The following is a 14,662-nucleotide window of genomic DNA, read 5'->3' as shown; positions in this document are numbered from 1 at the left end:
AGCGATTTACACACACACACACACACACACACACACACACACACACACACACAAAAATAAAATAAAAAATTATGACATAGATGCACGTATGGAAAAAAAAGTCTCTGTAACACTTTGGCAATTATGAAAAATATTCAAATTATGAATAAATTGTTTAACTTGTTCCGGTTATAATAAGGAAACGCTTCTGGTCCAAATATATAAATCAACGTACAAATGCAATCTGTTAAAATACTGAAGCTACATTTTACAGTCATGTCTTTTATATTATGGGATGCTTCCATTGTTTCGGCTCAGTATTTCTGCAGCAATGAGTGACATAAGTATTATTATTTCTTCATCTAGAAAAAGTAGTAATAGTAGAAATATTAGTAGTAATAGTAGAAATAGTAGTTGAAATAGTAGAAATACTTAATCAATAGTCCCTCAGCAAAGCCAAACTTTTTTCCACATTTGTAATGTAATTCTGGTAAATTGATGCCTCAGACCCAACCTTGCTAATATTAGTAGACAACTGCAGGACTGATTGTAAGTGTTACTGCTTTCCTGCAGTTGTCTACTAATATTAGCAAGGTTGGGTCTGAGGCATCAATTTACCAGAATTACATTACAAATGTGGAAACAACTTCTTTGGAATTTTAAGTGAGCACAGCACTAAAAAAAACTGATATTAAAACAAGTAAAAATGTGCTTATGACAAACATTATTATTAAAATAAAAAAACAATAATAACTTTCCATCACTTGGTAAGTTAAAATCATTAGTCTGTAATTCACACCTCCTAGACATAAAAGCTAGATGACTTACAATTTATACAACTGATCAATTAAGGGTTAAGGGCCTTGTTCAGGGGCCCAGCAGTGGCAGCTTGGTGGACCTGGGATTTGAACCCATGCACTTCTGGTCAGTAGTCCAACACCTGAACCACTAGGCTACCACATTCCCCAAGGATAAGGACAAGAAAATTAAAAAAAAATCTGATCTAAAAAAAATTATCCATAAGAAATATGTTGTTGAGCTAAACATAGTCTCAGATTTAATTGTTGCGTTGTTCGTCAGAATAAATACTTTAAATCCTGGTAAAGACAACACTCTTCTAATTATGTATTTAATGATCGACTCAAATGACATTTCACGGGTATTGGGAGCATATTTACAAAGTCAAAGTCATGAATGTCAGTGGAATGTCTTAATTCGTATACCAGGAAATAGGCTTTTTTAATTAAAAGATTAAAAATAAAATGTCAGTGTGTTTGTATTTTGTTAATATGCCAAATGCAAATATTTTAGGGTGAAATTGCATTTAATAGGCAAGGTGCACCACAAGATACAGTCTTTTTGGCACCCTCTAGGGGGCGAGAGTAAAGTTTTTGCCCAGTTCTGTTATCAATGATGAAAGTCTGGTCTGTTTTGAGAATCTGGGTTCAAGTGATTGGTTAGTCAGCCTGGCCAGAAACCATCAAGGCCACTGGAGGTACAGTAGAAGCTGAGCAGGTAGTAGTTAAGAAAAATAGTTCACAATGTTATTTAGCATTATGTCCATAATGTTGTCTAGCAAATTTTGACATACTGCCAGATTACTTCATGGTACTGAGTATATATGTATTTTGAGGTTAAATGTGGAGAGGAGTGATGGGGAAAAAGAGGATAAATGATTTTACAATACATTGTTGTGTTTTAGGATACACCTTTTCTGATTTTTACTAAAATATTTCCTGATCACTGATCTGGAATCCCACTGACAAGGGAATTTACATTGGGTTTTTTTTTTTTACTCCAAATTTCTTATTTGTTAATAGAGTTAATAAGTGTAGAAATGGGGTGTTGTAGGAGCAGGTGCATTCTGGATCAGTTACAGAGGTTAAGTAGGGTTCTGCAACTGAGCTAGACGTACCTTTTAAACCCTTTACCAGGAGGATCAAAAACATTACAAACACTGATCACATCTAGCTGTTCCATTTTAAATGCTTGTTCTGAACATTTTAATATATCCACAAGGTGGCACTTGTCCACGAGGTGGCACTTTGGGGGCAAAACTGGATTGGTGTCATCAGTGCTACTCCTCATTCATCAACATACTGAGGTAAAATGTAAAAAGTAAGAAAAAATATGCAACAATGTATGTATATAGCAATATATAATGTTTTCTCAAGAATATATCTATTAAAAAAGTCCTTATTTATTTAAAAAAATAAAAGTCTGACAAACTAATAGAACTTAGAAAGTGCACAAAATGACTAGGTATAGTTTAAACTTTTGAGAGCTTTTTAGTAAAATATGTAGAGGAAAGTTTCCAAGAACGTCTAAAATATATCATATATTTAATTATGTAGTATTCGCTTTTTATTTTTCGATGTTTGAAAAGTGTGTGAGAGAATATAAACACCAAACATATTTGGCTGTAAATCACTTGAAACTGTTTGCAGTCAAAATCCATAACTTTGTAGATGCAAATGTAAAACAAATGACCATGTTCTATACCCAATATTTCACCTTCACTTTGAGGGCTGCAGAATTACAGTTTATATACAAATGAATGTATTCGTGTTATACTTAATAGCAATGTAACAGTATAACAGCAGCAACTACAGAACACAGAAAACTTGATGTTAACTTTGTGATTTTCTTTTTTTAACTACCCTGAAATTCAGGACTTGAATAAAAATGTTTGAAATAAAGGCCTTGTTTATTCAAACCTTCCATTTATTTAATTAATGACAATGTAAGCAAAATAAAAATGTATGCTATTAAAATGGTCATTACAGCGATATTTTAGATCTAAAATTTTATTTAAAAAATGTAGACTCAGAAAAAGTGATGACACGTTGGGCCAGGGTGGTGTATATGAGATATATTTATTTTGCAGATTTATTCTGTTTATTTTGCAAAATGCCTTGGTCTTAATAATTTTCATGGATTCACCTCCTGAAAACACAAAAACACACAGATCATGCCAGGGAATAGAAAAAGTAAACATAGATGTTTATAACTTAAATTTCGTATAATCATCTCTTACCCTAAAGTGCTCCCATCCCTTGATCTCACTGTAAAAGGCATCTCCAGGGCAGGAGGTGTTCACCAGCTGTCTGTGCCCATGTATGGTGAAGTTTGAGACCAGCTTCCCTCCCTCTGTGGCACACTTAGTAAGCTGGTTCCTCACTATGTCCATGGTGCGTTTAGAAGGGATGCTGGACATGTAGTCTCCTATGAAGGAGACACCATAGCCTTTAGAGTTGTGGCCTTTGGTGTGAGCACCTTGCCAGAGCCACCCACGGCCTTCATACACATAGCCATCAGAACCAGCCACGAAGCTGCGAAGGAGCAAACAGAGTATATTAGAATATGTGACTGCTGAGATTGAGATTTAAATAAAGCACAAATTTAAAAGATCCTTGGAACCTGAGTGCTATTTAGTGGTAAGTATTAACTGGTGTTCATGACAATTATCAAATATTATACGATTTCCTGAAATATAGAAAATTGTATGCTAATATTTGATTTTAGACACATATTACCCTGACATTGCCATCAGTGTCTTCTTACCAAACTGAGAAAATGAAAAGGTAGATGTAATATAATTAGAATTTTGGGTTGAAGAATGTTTAAATGAATAAATCTTTAGCTTTTCTGAATGCTTTTTGGTGTTTTTACCATTGCATGTCAAAGGATTGTGGTATACCACCATGGAAGTGAAGATTGATGACCCAATGGACCATGTGAAATATTATATCCTCTTTATCCTAAATATACAGTAGTTGAACTGCATTTCCATTCAAAACAATTGATATTTTTGTTTTGTTTACTAAAGAGTGAAACTATATACTAATTAATGTACACTATATGACCAACGGTTTGTGGAGACCATATGAACACACACACATCCACTCTTCTGGGAAGGTTTTCCACCAGATTTTGGATTGTGTCTGAAGGGATTTTTGCCTATTGTGCTACAAGAGCATTAGTGATGTCACGTACAGTTGTCAGGTGAGGTGTTCTGGTGCACAGACCTCCAGTACATCAAAAAGGTGTTCACCGGGGTTGAGGTCAGGGCTCTATGCAGTGTGTTGGACACTGAAGTTCTTTCAGTACAACTTTGTCAAACTTTATGGAGCATGCGTTGTTCACAGGGGCTTTGTCATGCTGGAACAGGTTTGGATCTCTCGGTTCCAGTGAAGGGAAATTATAAATATACACAATACAATGATATTCTACACAATTGTGTGCTTTTAGCTTTGTGGCAAAAGTTTGGGGAAGAACCTCATTTGGGTGTGATGGTCAGGTGTCCACAAACTTTTGGCCATTTAGTGTGCTTATAGTAGATCCTGATTATCATTGTTTTCTGCCCACACCTGTATCCAATGTCGTCCCAGCCACGGTCATCCTGATGAAAGCGCTGCATAGCCCTCATGTCTCGAGAGCACTGCTGGAAGGTCAGACATGGCTGGGATGGCTCATACGTGTGATGGATATATAGGAAGGATAAAGGCAGGGACAGCAGAGTGGGAGTGCCACGGTAAGGCTTGGCTTCCCACATGCAACGTGGAATGATGGCTGGACAGTCTGAGGATGAGGCACAGATGTAATGGTAATCTTACTGTAGCTTAGTCAAAGTGACATCATGAGACAAGAAAGAGAAAATCTCAAATAAACCACAGTAGAGATAAAAAGCTAATTCCCGCTACTAGCCTATGCTTTAACATGCTAGCTTGTGCCTAAGACTCTCTTCAGTGGAAAATCTGAGCTGTTTAAAAGAATTGCTGTTGTAACAATAAAGAATGGTTTATGCTCCAGGACTTTTATTCATAAAATGCTCATACATAACATTCTTAGAACTGACTTTTCTAGCTACACAAATTAGTACTATAAGAAAAGCAGCATACCTATGTAACTGTGGACAAATTCCTCCAGCCCTTCATCCATATCAACATTTTGATTGTTTTTCTTCCCATATTTATGCAGCTTTTGATATACACTCAGAGACCTGGCTAGTTGCTTTTTCAGAGAAGTGAGGCTGATCAGCTTCCTGTAACTGCTTCTGCGAAGCTGGCTGATCAGGGCAGGTGCAGCATCGAGCCCTGCACTGTTCAGCTGATAGGTGTAGTATCGTCTCAGAAGGCTGCTTAAAGTAAGTAGGCGTTTGTGAGGTTTAGAAAGATGCTTTCCTAAAATCACTCCATCCATGCCTCCATTTATTTGAGCATCTGTAGCCATGGAAGCCACACCAGAAAGTCTGAAGACCTGTGGATCTGTCACATTGTCCCAACATCCGCCAGGACCCAGACGTGATGAAGCAGAGGGATCAGCCTGGGAATGCTGAAGAAATGAGAGAACTAGGTTCTTGGTGAGGGAAAGAGGGTAGAGACCAGGCACATTTGGCCAGGAAGTGGACTTCAGACCAGCCTCAAGGCCCAGCAGAAGAGGAGTTAGAGCCACAGTGGTTCCATCTGCTGTGAGTACTACACCTTCCTCCAAATCCTGCACCACCCGGTGTTTAAGAACTCTGGAGATGTAATCAGTGAGTTTTCCCTTTAGAACAAGACTTTGTGCATCACCGAGGGGGCCAAGATAGTGCTGGATAAACGGCGTGTCAATGCCAACAGCCTTACGCAAACCCCTCAGCACAGCTAGAGGCTTGAGTCCAGGGTTCTCCGACTCAATAATCTTCACCACTTTAATGAAGTCATCCATATGCTTTGTGTAGGTGTCTAATCAAGAAGAACAGCAGGGAATAAATGAGTATTAGCATTTAAAGCAAGTATAATAAAGTTGACAAGATTATCCATTAGTTATTATATAACATATAGTTTCTGAACATACAAATTAGTGTGAAGGATTCTAATAAGCCGGAATCATAAATGACCTTGCCATTGTTTAGGACTACACCTTTTTCTCAAACATTCACTCTTTGTGTTCATGTCTTATCTTATCTACTTATAACACAATCCAATTCAAACAGCATGATTATTAAACCCAAGATTGAAGAAAGGGCATCATTAATTCTGCAAAAGGTGGAAAGCTGTGTTTAACTCCTCAGCAAATTATTCTAATTCTACTGCTGAATTCTCAAACCTGTGTGGGCAAGTGTTAATATTAGTGCAGATTGCAAGACAACTCACGGATGGATTTAAATGCATTTATTCTAATACCTAATTTCTAGTGTAACTCTGAAAACACAGAAAGACCTAATGATTTATATGCTTATATTCTCCAAAGAGATGTATATAAAATATTTATGGAAGGAGGTTTGGTGGTATTATTTCAGCAATAGGGAAGTCGGGGTTTTTTTTTGGTAACAACATGATGCACTTTTACGTGAATAGCTTCAAGAGCAAGAGTGCAAAAACTGTGAAGCTGGTGAACTGTTTTAGTGCAAACGAAAGGCGGTCCACAAAATATGTTATTCATAAATGAATATGAAATCACTTTTTTCATATCACATGAAAAAAAGTGTAGTCATTATAAACTGCTGTAGTATAAGAGACATAACCATTTTTTGGGACGTGATATTATTGGGTTATTATTTTAGGGTGGTAATGACGTCCACTTCACCACTTCACAGCACACGACTTATTATAGCACTTGCTTATATATATAATCAGCTTTCAATCTAAGGATTGACAAAATGGCACCAGTAAAACCAGAGAATGCTTGTAGCAGTTAAAGCGTAATAGAGGAACAAGATACCTCTGCACATAACATACCCATCACGACTCATAACCTGACTGACCTCTGAATAAACATCTATTTTAGTATTGCTCATTCTGTATATGTGTATTATAAATACTGTTCTCTGTGATTAACCTCATTTAAATTATAATGCATTAATGTAATAATAATAATAATTTTTTTCATTTATATATTTGAAGGGGATGAACACAATAGAATGTTGCTAGGAACAGTTAAGAAAATCTTATAGAAAGAAATTTGAAACAATCCTCTTCCCAAAGAATATTGAACTTGTTTTAATTTAAGACTTTAAGTTCATGCTGCTTTGTTCACAGGGGCATCGTCATGGTGGAACAGGTTTGGGTCTCTCAGTGCCAGTGAAGGGAAATTATAAATATACACAATACAATGATATTCTATACAATTGTGTGCTTTTAGCTTTGTGGCAAAAGTTTGGGGAAGAACCTCATTCGGGTGTGATGGTCAGGTGTCCACAAACTTTTGGCCACTTTGTGTGCTTACAGTAGATTAATGTATCCTGATTATCATTGTTTTCTGCCCACACCTGTATCCAATGTGCAAAGTAATTTAAGTACACATCATCTTGATTTGATCTTGTTTAGTAGACCAAAAGATTCACTGTGTAAAAGAATATATATATATATAAAACGATCATAGTGAGTCTCGACCTAATGGCTTGTTTTGCCTATTGGCTCCACATTGTGCACGAGAGTCTAAAAGGAACCTTAAGCCTAGTTCTTGCATTCCAACAAAAAAATATTCATTTTAAAAATTTTATGTATATAGATTTTACCTATGAACCATTGCAAAGGAAAATAAAAATAAAGGACAATTACAGACAAATTTCTAAATCAAATTCAAACCAGCACAAAAATATTATTACTTACCATCTGTGAAGCACTGGACTACCAGCAAACACAAGAAAACCATCCATCTATATTGTAAATCCATGAGTATGAACCTGTCGGAAAACAACCCGTCCTGAAAATAAGGAACAAGACACTGCGTGTGCTAAATATGCTGCCTTTTATATCCACATACCCTTGATATCCTGTTACATAAGAGAATATACTGATAAAGTCCCTGTGAAACTCATTCCTGTCAATTGAATCATGGGAAAATGACATGTGCAATATGGGCCCTTCCAGTTTAAACATACAAGGCCCTACATATCTATTTTCGACAAAGCCTGCAAACAGTCTTCAGCTTAGCCTGAGAGCAGTAACGTTTATTTCTAATACACATGCTGCAGTAGGTAATCATTAAGCCATCAGTTAGGATTTAATTCTATGGTTACACTTCATTAAACCCTTCTCATGCTACGACATTGCACCATGTTTGAGAAAACAAGAGGCTTGTACACATGTACATGCAGGAAATCATACCGGTTCTGTACAACATTAAGGACGTTATGTACAAATGTAAGAGTACTGATTGCGTCAATTACTCAAGCAAACACCACACAGTATAATATCGACCAGGACTATTCAAGAGTCTGCAAAGGAGCTTCGTGGTTACAGATATTTTCCAGCAAGCAGGAGCCAAGCCCAAACTGTTTAAGCAATAGAATCATGTAGCAGTCATGGCTGAGTTTTAAGCCACTGAACAGAGGGGGGAAAAAATCTTCTGAACTGCCCTCCATCTAATGGTTGACCTTTTAGATCGGTAGTGACGTCTCAGTCCACAGTGAACATTAATAATCTTTTTAAAATAGCTCGATCGGTTTCATTCAATTTTGTGAACTTTAATGGCGTGACCAGAATATATTTGAAGGGAAAAATCTGTGGTGCAATATACAGAATTAAATGTCCATACACAAGCAATTTTTCTTTGTTTGAACTTTTGTATGTAAAGATATTAGCACTAACGTTTTCTACACATCTGCTCCCCAAAACCTCAAACCATGTGCATCCATGTGAACCGCCTGAGGAGGGAAGTAGGAAGTTCCGAGGCAGACTGTACGAAGTGATCAGAAATTCAGTGGTTGCAGTTCTGCTAGCTGGTTAAAATTTACATTCAGATTGGATATTCCAGTCACATGAGTAAAGAAATATAAATAAAGCTATATCTCCCACAAATGAAACAGGCTTTCCCACTAACTTGTGTAACGAGAAACAACGCTTGCAAATTTACTTCCCTTTATAGGAGTCATTTCTAATAAATACACTTAGTGTGCAAAAAGCTGATCGATTAACAGAAATAAAGTTGCAATGAGTTTTTTTTTTTTTTAAACAAAATCTCAGCTAAATCTAAATTCTAAAACTGTGTCTCATTTAGTCCAAACACACCTGTATGATTACAAATATTAAAACACGATTTGGTTTCAGAGAAGTAAAGACCAAGACAACACTGTGGGTTTTTTGTTTTATTTAAGGGCCGTTTAATGGCCCAGAATAATATCTGAAAATTTACAGGTGTAAATTTTAAGAATGGATGAAACTAATACAAAAAGTAGCGAAAAAGTATGAGTAATGGAATATGTATATATATAAAAAAAAAAATAATCCACAAAAGTGCACCATCACTGCTGCTGCACTGCAGACTTTAGGACAAAGATGGAATAGAAGTCATTTTAAATCCTGTTCGATGGGGAACATTAACAGTCACAAAATATAGAAGTTACGCAAGGCAATAAATTATACTGTGCGTATGCAGGTGTGCACAAGTTTATCTAAGGAAAGTTAGGAGGGGGCATGGAAAAGGGCATCATGGGCTGTAATGGCAGCTGCTGCTGAGGGTTGAAGGGAAACTGTGCATTGTGGTTTGCACCATTCAGTGCAGTTCCCTGGTTGGCCTCAAACTGCTTGCTCTGGAAAGCCTGGTTTCCAAAGCTACCAGCCTGATTGCCATTAAAGTTGGACCGTCCATTGTAAGCACCACTGAAGCCATTATTGCTGTTTCCATTGTAATTACTGGCCCCATTACTGTACGCTGCCCCGTTCTGTGTCTTGTTACTGAAGGCTTTCTTTGGTCCGTTGTCGTAACTGCAATCGCTGCTGCGACTGTCTTGGCCGTAGTTATAGTCCCGTCTGCCTCCAGAGTAACGATCGCGGCGATCGTCTCTATACCCGCCACCTCGACCGCCCCTTGAACGACCTACAGCATCACAAAACAAAAGATCAATTTAAAAAATAAAAATAAATAATAAAAAAAGTAAAGAAAACTTAAATATAAATGTACAAAACTCTAGAGCCCTGGAAAAGTCTTCTTAAACCTTAACATGGGAAAAAAAAGGGGGGAAAAAAAATGGCTGCAAATGAGCCACAGTTCTTGTATCTCACCAATTGGATTTACCTCCTCTGTCTTCTGCCATCTGGATGAGCTTGGGATTGATTGCCTGGTTGGCTTCACGGAGGACAGAGACGAGGTCTTGCGCTTGTTTAAAGTTGTTCGGTGTGAAGAAGGTGTAGGCTGTTCCGGTTTTCTGGCTGCGTGCCGTGCGGCCAATGCGGTGGATGTAGTCCTCAGAGTTGTTGGGATAATCGAAATTTATCACAAACTTGACATCCTCAACATCTGTGGGAATGATTGTGTTGCAGCGTGGTGGAAAGGAAGTATGCACAGTACGCACACCACCACAGCAGCAAAGAGACATTTATACATTATTTACAGGAAGGTATACACTTCCCAAAATGGAGAAAAAAAAAAAATAAATCATTTTAACATTAAAGCAACATCAAGGAGTCTAGCAAGGTTATGTCCCATGAATCTCTCCAACTGAGCTCCCCACAGGATTAACTGATAGTCAGGTGCTTCCCATCACTAGGCCTTAAAGCACATTTTGCATCAACACTACCTACAGACTTCATGACACCTGAAGTGCACATGTCGCAGCTTGCTTGAAATGAACCATTAACGGCTGGATCAGATTTTACAAGATTAGTCAAGAAATAGTCTTTCCAATCAACCAGCGGTCACTTGACGGGATCTCTCTTTGGCAGGACTCGACATGATCGAAGCCAGAACAGGAGGGAAAACTCCTCAGCTAGCCTGGGTATCGCATTCAGTACAGAGGCGTGCACAACCACCAGCTGCTCGCATTGCAAAAGGCCAAATCGTGTGGAAGCGGCCCCATCAAGTGAGACCTCAATAACTTTCCACAATTGCAGTTGAAGCTATGCGAAAGCAGGAGCAACCGCAGCTATCCCACAATGCAGCGCTCCTCAGTGGCTGGCCAGCGCACCAGGGGGACAAGAACACCGTTCCGACACCTCTGTACACAATTTGATTGGCTGGCAGAAAAGGTAGAACTCCAGCAAAGGAGCTCCAGACCCTCCGGAGACTCTGGACACGTCATGCCAAGGTCCTGCCTCCAAGACTGCACCTTCGGGTGAGGGATAACTCAAGAGAGGGACAGCAGTTTAAAATTTTACATGAAAACTACTGAAATTGAATATAGCACTCAGTGGTCTAAAGAAGCACAAAAACTTACGTACCTAGACCTCTTGACGCCACGTCGGTAGCAATGAGAATAGGTGCTTTACCAAACTTGAATTCTGTGGGGTAAAAAAAACAAAGTCAGATAGAGCCTCTGTGGCACAGCATTACATACTCAGTTTAAGTTTTCTGAAGCAGTACCATTAAGCACCCAGTCTCTCTCCTGCTGGCTTTTGTCTCCATGTATACCCATCGCAGGCCACCTGCAACACAAGACAGCACAGAGGTTCAGCATCCACAGACTCACCTGCATAATATGCTACTCAGACATTACTGTACATCGCTTTGGATAAAAGGTGCCTGCCAAATAAAGCAAGCATACTCAAGAGACACTTACCCATCCCTACGCATCCTCCTCGTGAGGTCATCGCATCTCCTCTTAGTTTCCACAAAGATGATGGTCTTGTTCTCCTTTTCGCTCATGATCTCCTCAAGCAGGCGCAGTAACCTGGAAAAGCAAGAGCAGATTATAAACCTCAAAAGCAATCAATAACTAGTGTCCATCTAGTGTTCCAAATAAAAGGCCCACTCACTTGTCCTCTTTCTCTCCATCATTGCATACATCCACTATCTGCAGGATGTTGTGGTTGGCACTGAGCTGCAGAGCCCCCACATTGATCTGGACATAATCCTTCAAGAAGTCCTCAGCCAGCTGACGCACCTCTTTGGGCCAGGTAGCGCTCCACATCAGAGTCTGTCTGTCTGGCTACAAGGTGCACATGAAATGTTAACTTGTGGTTTAAACAGCATTTTCAAATTAGCCATTCATTCAAACAGCTTTACTTTACTTTACACCAAAGCTGAAGCATGTGTATAAAGTGTAAAGAACATCCCCAAAACAATAACTTAATGTAATTGGGGTTTTGCTCGATGTGTAGTTGTCTGACTCACTGCTTCATGATGCTACCACACAAACAATAAAGCTTGAAAGTGTATTCGTACCCTAATCTGGTCAACGATTTTACGGATTTGAGGTTCAAATCCCATATCCAGCATTCTGTCAGCCTCATCCAGGACAAGATATGTGCATCTGCGCAGGTTTGTCTTTCCAGCTTCAAGGAAGTCTATAAGCCTCCCTGGAGTTGCAATGCAAATCTCAACCCCTACGAGAAAGTGTTGTGCAAGGTTAGCAAGGAAAGGGGTAAAATGAGTTCAGATATGAAAAGACGCAAACATACCCCTCTCTAGGTCACGGATCTGTGGTCCTTTGGGAGCTCCTCCATAGATACAGGTGGACTTGAGACGAGAAGCTTTTCCATAATCTACTGCGACCTGCTGGACTTGTTGGGCTAACTCACGAGTGGGAGCCAACACAAGGCACTAGGAAACAAACCACAACTTAGCAACAAAGCCATAAATGCACAGAAGAACGACTAAAGAATGATCAAATCATCACTTACAATAGGTCCATCTCCACGCTCCAGGAATGGTTGGTGGTTTATGTGCACAATAGCAGGAAGCAAATACTAAAAAGAAACAACAACATTGGTATTCACAAACATTTTAGCCAGAGCAAAAGGTAAGTGCAGGTTAAGAAAGGTCTTACCGAAAGAGTTTTTCCAGATCCAGTCTGAGCAATGCCAACCATATCTTTGCCACTTAGTGCCAGTGGCCACCCCTGAGCTTGGATTGGAGTTGGATCAGTCCAGTTCTGTTTATTGATCACATCCATAACATAGGCTACAAAGATAAAAAAAATATATATAAATGAAAAAGCCACCAAGAGACTTGATCTATAAAAAAGCTGAATAAAATTCTAATTTTATCAAATGTATCTTGCTCAACTTACATGGAAAATTGGCCTCATGAAACCTGATTGTAGGTTTGGGACAGTCTCTCCCTTTCACTGTGATCTCTTTGCTCCTCCTGTATTGCTCCACTTCCTGCTGCAAGAAGAATGGCAGAACAATGAGTTCTAGATGTCCAGAAGTATACAACTGAAAACATTATATTACCACTTATGTCAGAAAGGGGCAAATTTAAAATGTTCAGATGCCCTACTTTTACAATTTTTACAGAAATTCCCTGTTTACTGTCTGGTGCACAAAAATGAAGAAATCATTTTCTCTGGAAGCTTTGCACTAAATATGTACCCCACAAAACCTTGCTTTCCTAAACACCAAAAGCTAGTACACAACCTAGAACATAGCGCATGCATGCGTGTGGGCAGATCTACATAACGAGCTGTTGGGATTGTATCACACAGCACTGGGTGAAACCTGTCCACAAGTGTTCAAAAGCACAGTGATTCATCTCTGGCTATTGTGCTGTTTGAGAAACTGTGGCTACGCCTGCTCAGGGCTGTCATTGTTGGGACATGATGTTCACATAACATATTAACTTGTTCTCTGGACACATGGAAACACAAAGGTCTAAACACCTGCGATCCTGCAGCACCCCAGATGCGATTAGTCTTCCTAAAACAATCCACATACATTTTACACCACATAGATGAACATTTGAACAGAACGTATGATAAAAAGACATGCTCTTACATGCACGTTACTCTACACGAACAGAAACGAAAGAGAACATATCAGGTTCCTTACTGATGATCTGTGGGCAATATCTGGGTGCTCTTGGTAAAAGTTCTTCTCGAATTTGGGCAGCTCGTCCAGGTTCCAGTGTTTCTTACGCAGTCTGTCTCCTGGACTGCCAAACTTCTTCCCAGGCGGAGGACCACCTCGACTTCCACCAAACCGCGGAGGTCCACTGCTGTAACTGCTGCCATAACTGTGAACACACGTGTTTATATTTTTGTGTTAATGACGTGTGCGTCATCAAAAACACGCCATCATCACATAAAAAGACTCATTCGGTATAAACCGTTCATCAGGCTTTATTAGAACAAAAGCCACAATCCGTTTTTGTGTAGATCAAAAAAAAAAGACGACTAGATGGAACGATATGAAGGGTGAAGACGGACTCGTGGTCTGCGTCACGTTTGAAGCCGCTGCCATTTTAATTCTTACCGACAGGGAAACAAAGAGAGAGAAAAAGCCGGCCGGCATTTTGTAGCTGTAGCAGTTTGGGCCACATGGTGAGGCCTAGAAAACATTTCACTACAAGAAAGATGCAGGAAAATTACGTTCGATAGGATTTAAAATGTAGTCGTCTCTTAAAAAAATCGCTTAGTAAAAAAACAAACAAAAGAAACCTTACATTCGATAAAAAATAAAAAAAAGAGAGAGAATGTTAGCTTCCTGTAGATCTTTGCTAGCTAACTTAAAGCTTTTAGGAAGCGGATTTAAAATATATTTTCACTCGGGTTTATGATTGTGGTTTTAAAAGGATAAAGTTTTAGACTAAAAAAAATTACGTTATATTAAAAATAATAATAATAATAAATAACTTACTTTCTGTCGCGACTGCGGTCTCTGTCGGAATATCCGGGCATTTTGTTCAGTTTCAAGTTGGTACTCTAAATAAATAAAACAAATTAAATTAAAACGCTATGATGTGCTTATTTTTAATGCCCCAATCCTTCCTACACCGGCAACGATGGCGTCCTCAATGCCGGTAGCAACAGACCCTCCTT

The 14,662-nt window shown here is 38.9% G+C and overlaps 2 protein-coding genes across 3 annotated transcripts; both read right to left on the bottom strand.

The window, feature by feature from the left end:
* Nucleotides 1–2,836: 2,836 nt before the first annotated feature.
* Nucleotides 2,837–7,798, bottom strand: pglyrp6 (peptidoglycan recognition protein 6). The gene is made up of 5 exons (XM_060892660.1): nt 7,575–7,798; nt 4,881–5,705; nt 4,350–4,560; nt 3,017–3,311; nt 2,837–2,925 (listed from the first exon to the last, which is right to left on the bottom strand). The coding sequence occupies exons 1-5, from the start codon at nt 7,636–7,638 to the stop codon at nt 2,911–2,913; spliced, it is 1,410 nt and encodes a 469-aa protein (XP_060748643.1). The 5' UTR covers nt 7,639–7,798; the 3' UTR covers nt 2,837–2,910.
* A 1,241-nt stretch (nt 7,799–9,039) lies between these two features.
* On the bottom strand, nt 9,040–14,662 carry ddx5 (DEAD (Asp-Glu-Ala-Asp) box helicase 5). Of its 2 annotated transcripts, none has more exons than XM_060892069.1 (13): nt 14,481–14,661; nt 13,674–13,857; nt 12,914–13,010; nt 12,671–12,804; nt 12,525–12,590; nt 12,303–12,444; nt 12,067–12,227; nt 11,658–11,830; nt 11,462–11,572; nt 11,266–11,327; nt 11,124–11,183; nt 9,982–10,203; nt 9,040–9,783 (listed from the first exon to the last, which is right to left on the bottom strand). In XM_060892069.1, exons 1-13 carry the CDS (start codon nt 14,519–14,521, stop codon nt 9,359–9,361), a joined length of 1,878 nt encoding a protein of 625 aa, XP_060748052.1. In that variant the 5' UTR covers nt 14,522–14,661; the 3' UTR covers nt 9,040–9,358. The 2 variants fall into 2 exon arrangements, with proteins under 2 accessions (XP_060748052.1, XP_060748053.1); XM_060892070.1 differs by having other exon boundaries at nt 9,608–9,783; nt 9,969–10,203; nt 14,481–14,662.

Source organism: Tachysurus vachellii, chromosome 18 (genome assembly GCF_030014155.1).
Source record: "Tachysurus vachellii isolate PV-2020 chromosome 18, HZAU_Pvac_v1, whole genome shotgun sequence".
NCBI classification, from domain to species: domain Eukaryota; kingdom Metazoa; phylum Chordata; class Actinopteri; order Siluriformes; family Bagridae; genus Tachysurus; species Tachysurus vachellii.
The sequence above is the reverse complement of the archived record's forward strand: the minus strand, read 5'-3'. Positions and strand labels throughout refer to the sequence as shown.

What these genes read in the sequence shown, in the direction of transcription:
- pglyrp6 (XM_060892660.1), bottom strand. Translation starts at nt 7,638, where the DNA reads ATGGATTTACAATATAGATGGATGGTTTTCTTGTGTTTGCTGGTAGTC. An exon ending in AGTCCAGTGCTTCACAGATG is followed by an intron (nt 5,706 to 7,574) that starts GTAAGTAATAAT and finishes CTTCTTGATTAG; the next exon opens with ACACCTACACAAAGCATATG. An exon ending in TGGGACGACATTGGATACAG is followed by an intron (nt 3,312 to 4,349) that starts GTGTGGGCAGAA and finishes GCTCCTTCGCAG; the next exon opens with CTTCGTGGCTGGTTCTGATG.
- ddx5 (XM_060892069.1), bottom strand. Translation starts at nt 14,521, where the DNA reads ATGCCCGGATATTCCGACAGAGACCGCAGTCGCGACAGAAA. An exon ending in AGCGTGGAGATGGACCTATT is followed by an intron (nt 12,445 to 12,524) that starts GTAAGTGATGAT and finishes TTTGTTTCCTAG; the next exon opens with TGCCTTGTGTTGGCTCCCAC. An exon ending in GATGGAGAGAAAGAGGACAA is followed by an intron (nt 11,573 to 11,657) that starts GTGAGTGGGCCT and finishes TTGCTTTTCCAG; the next exon opens with GTTACTGCGCCTGCTTGAGG.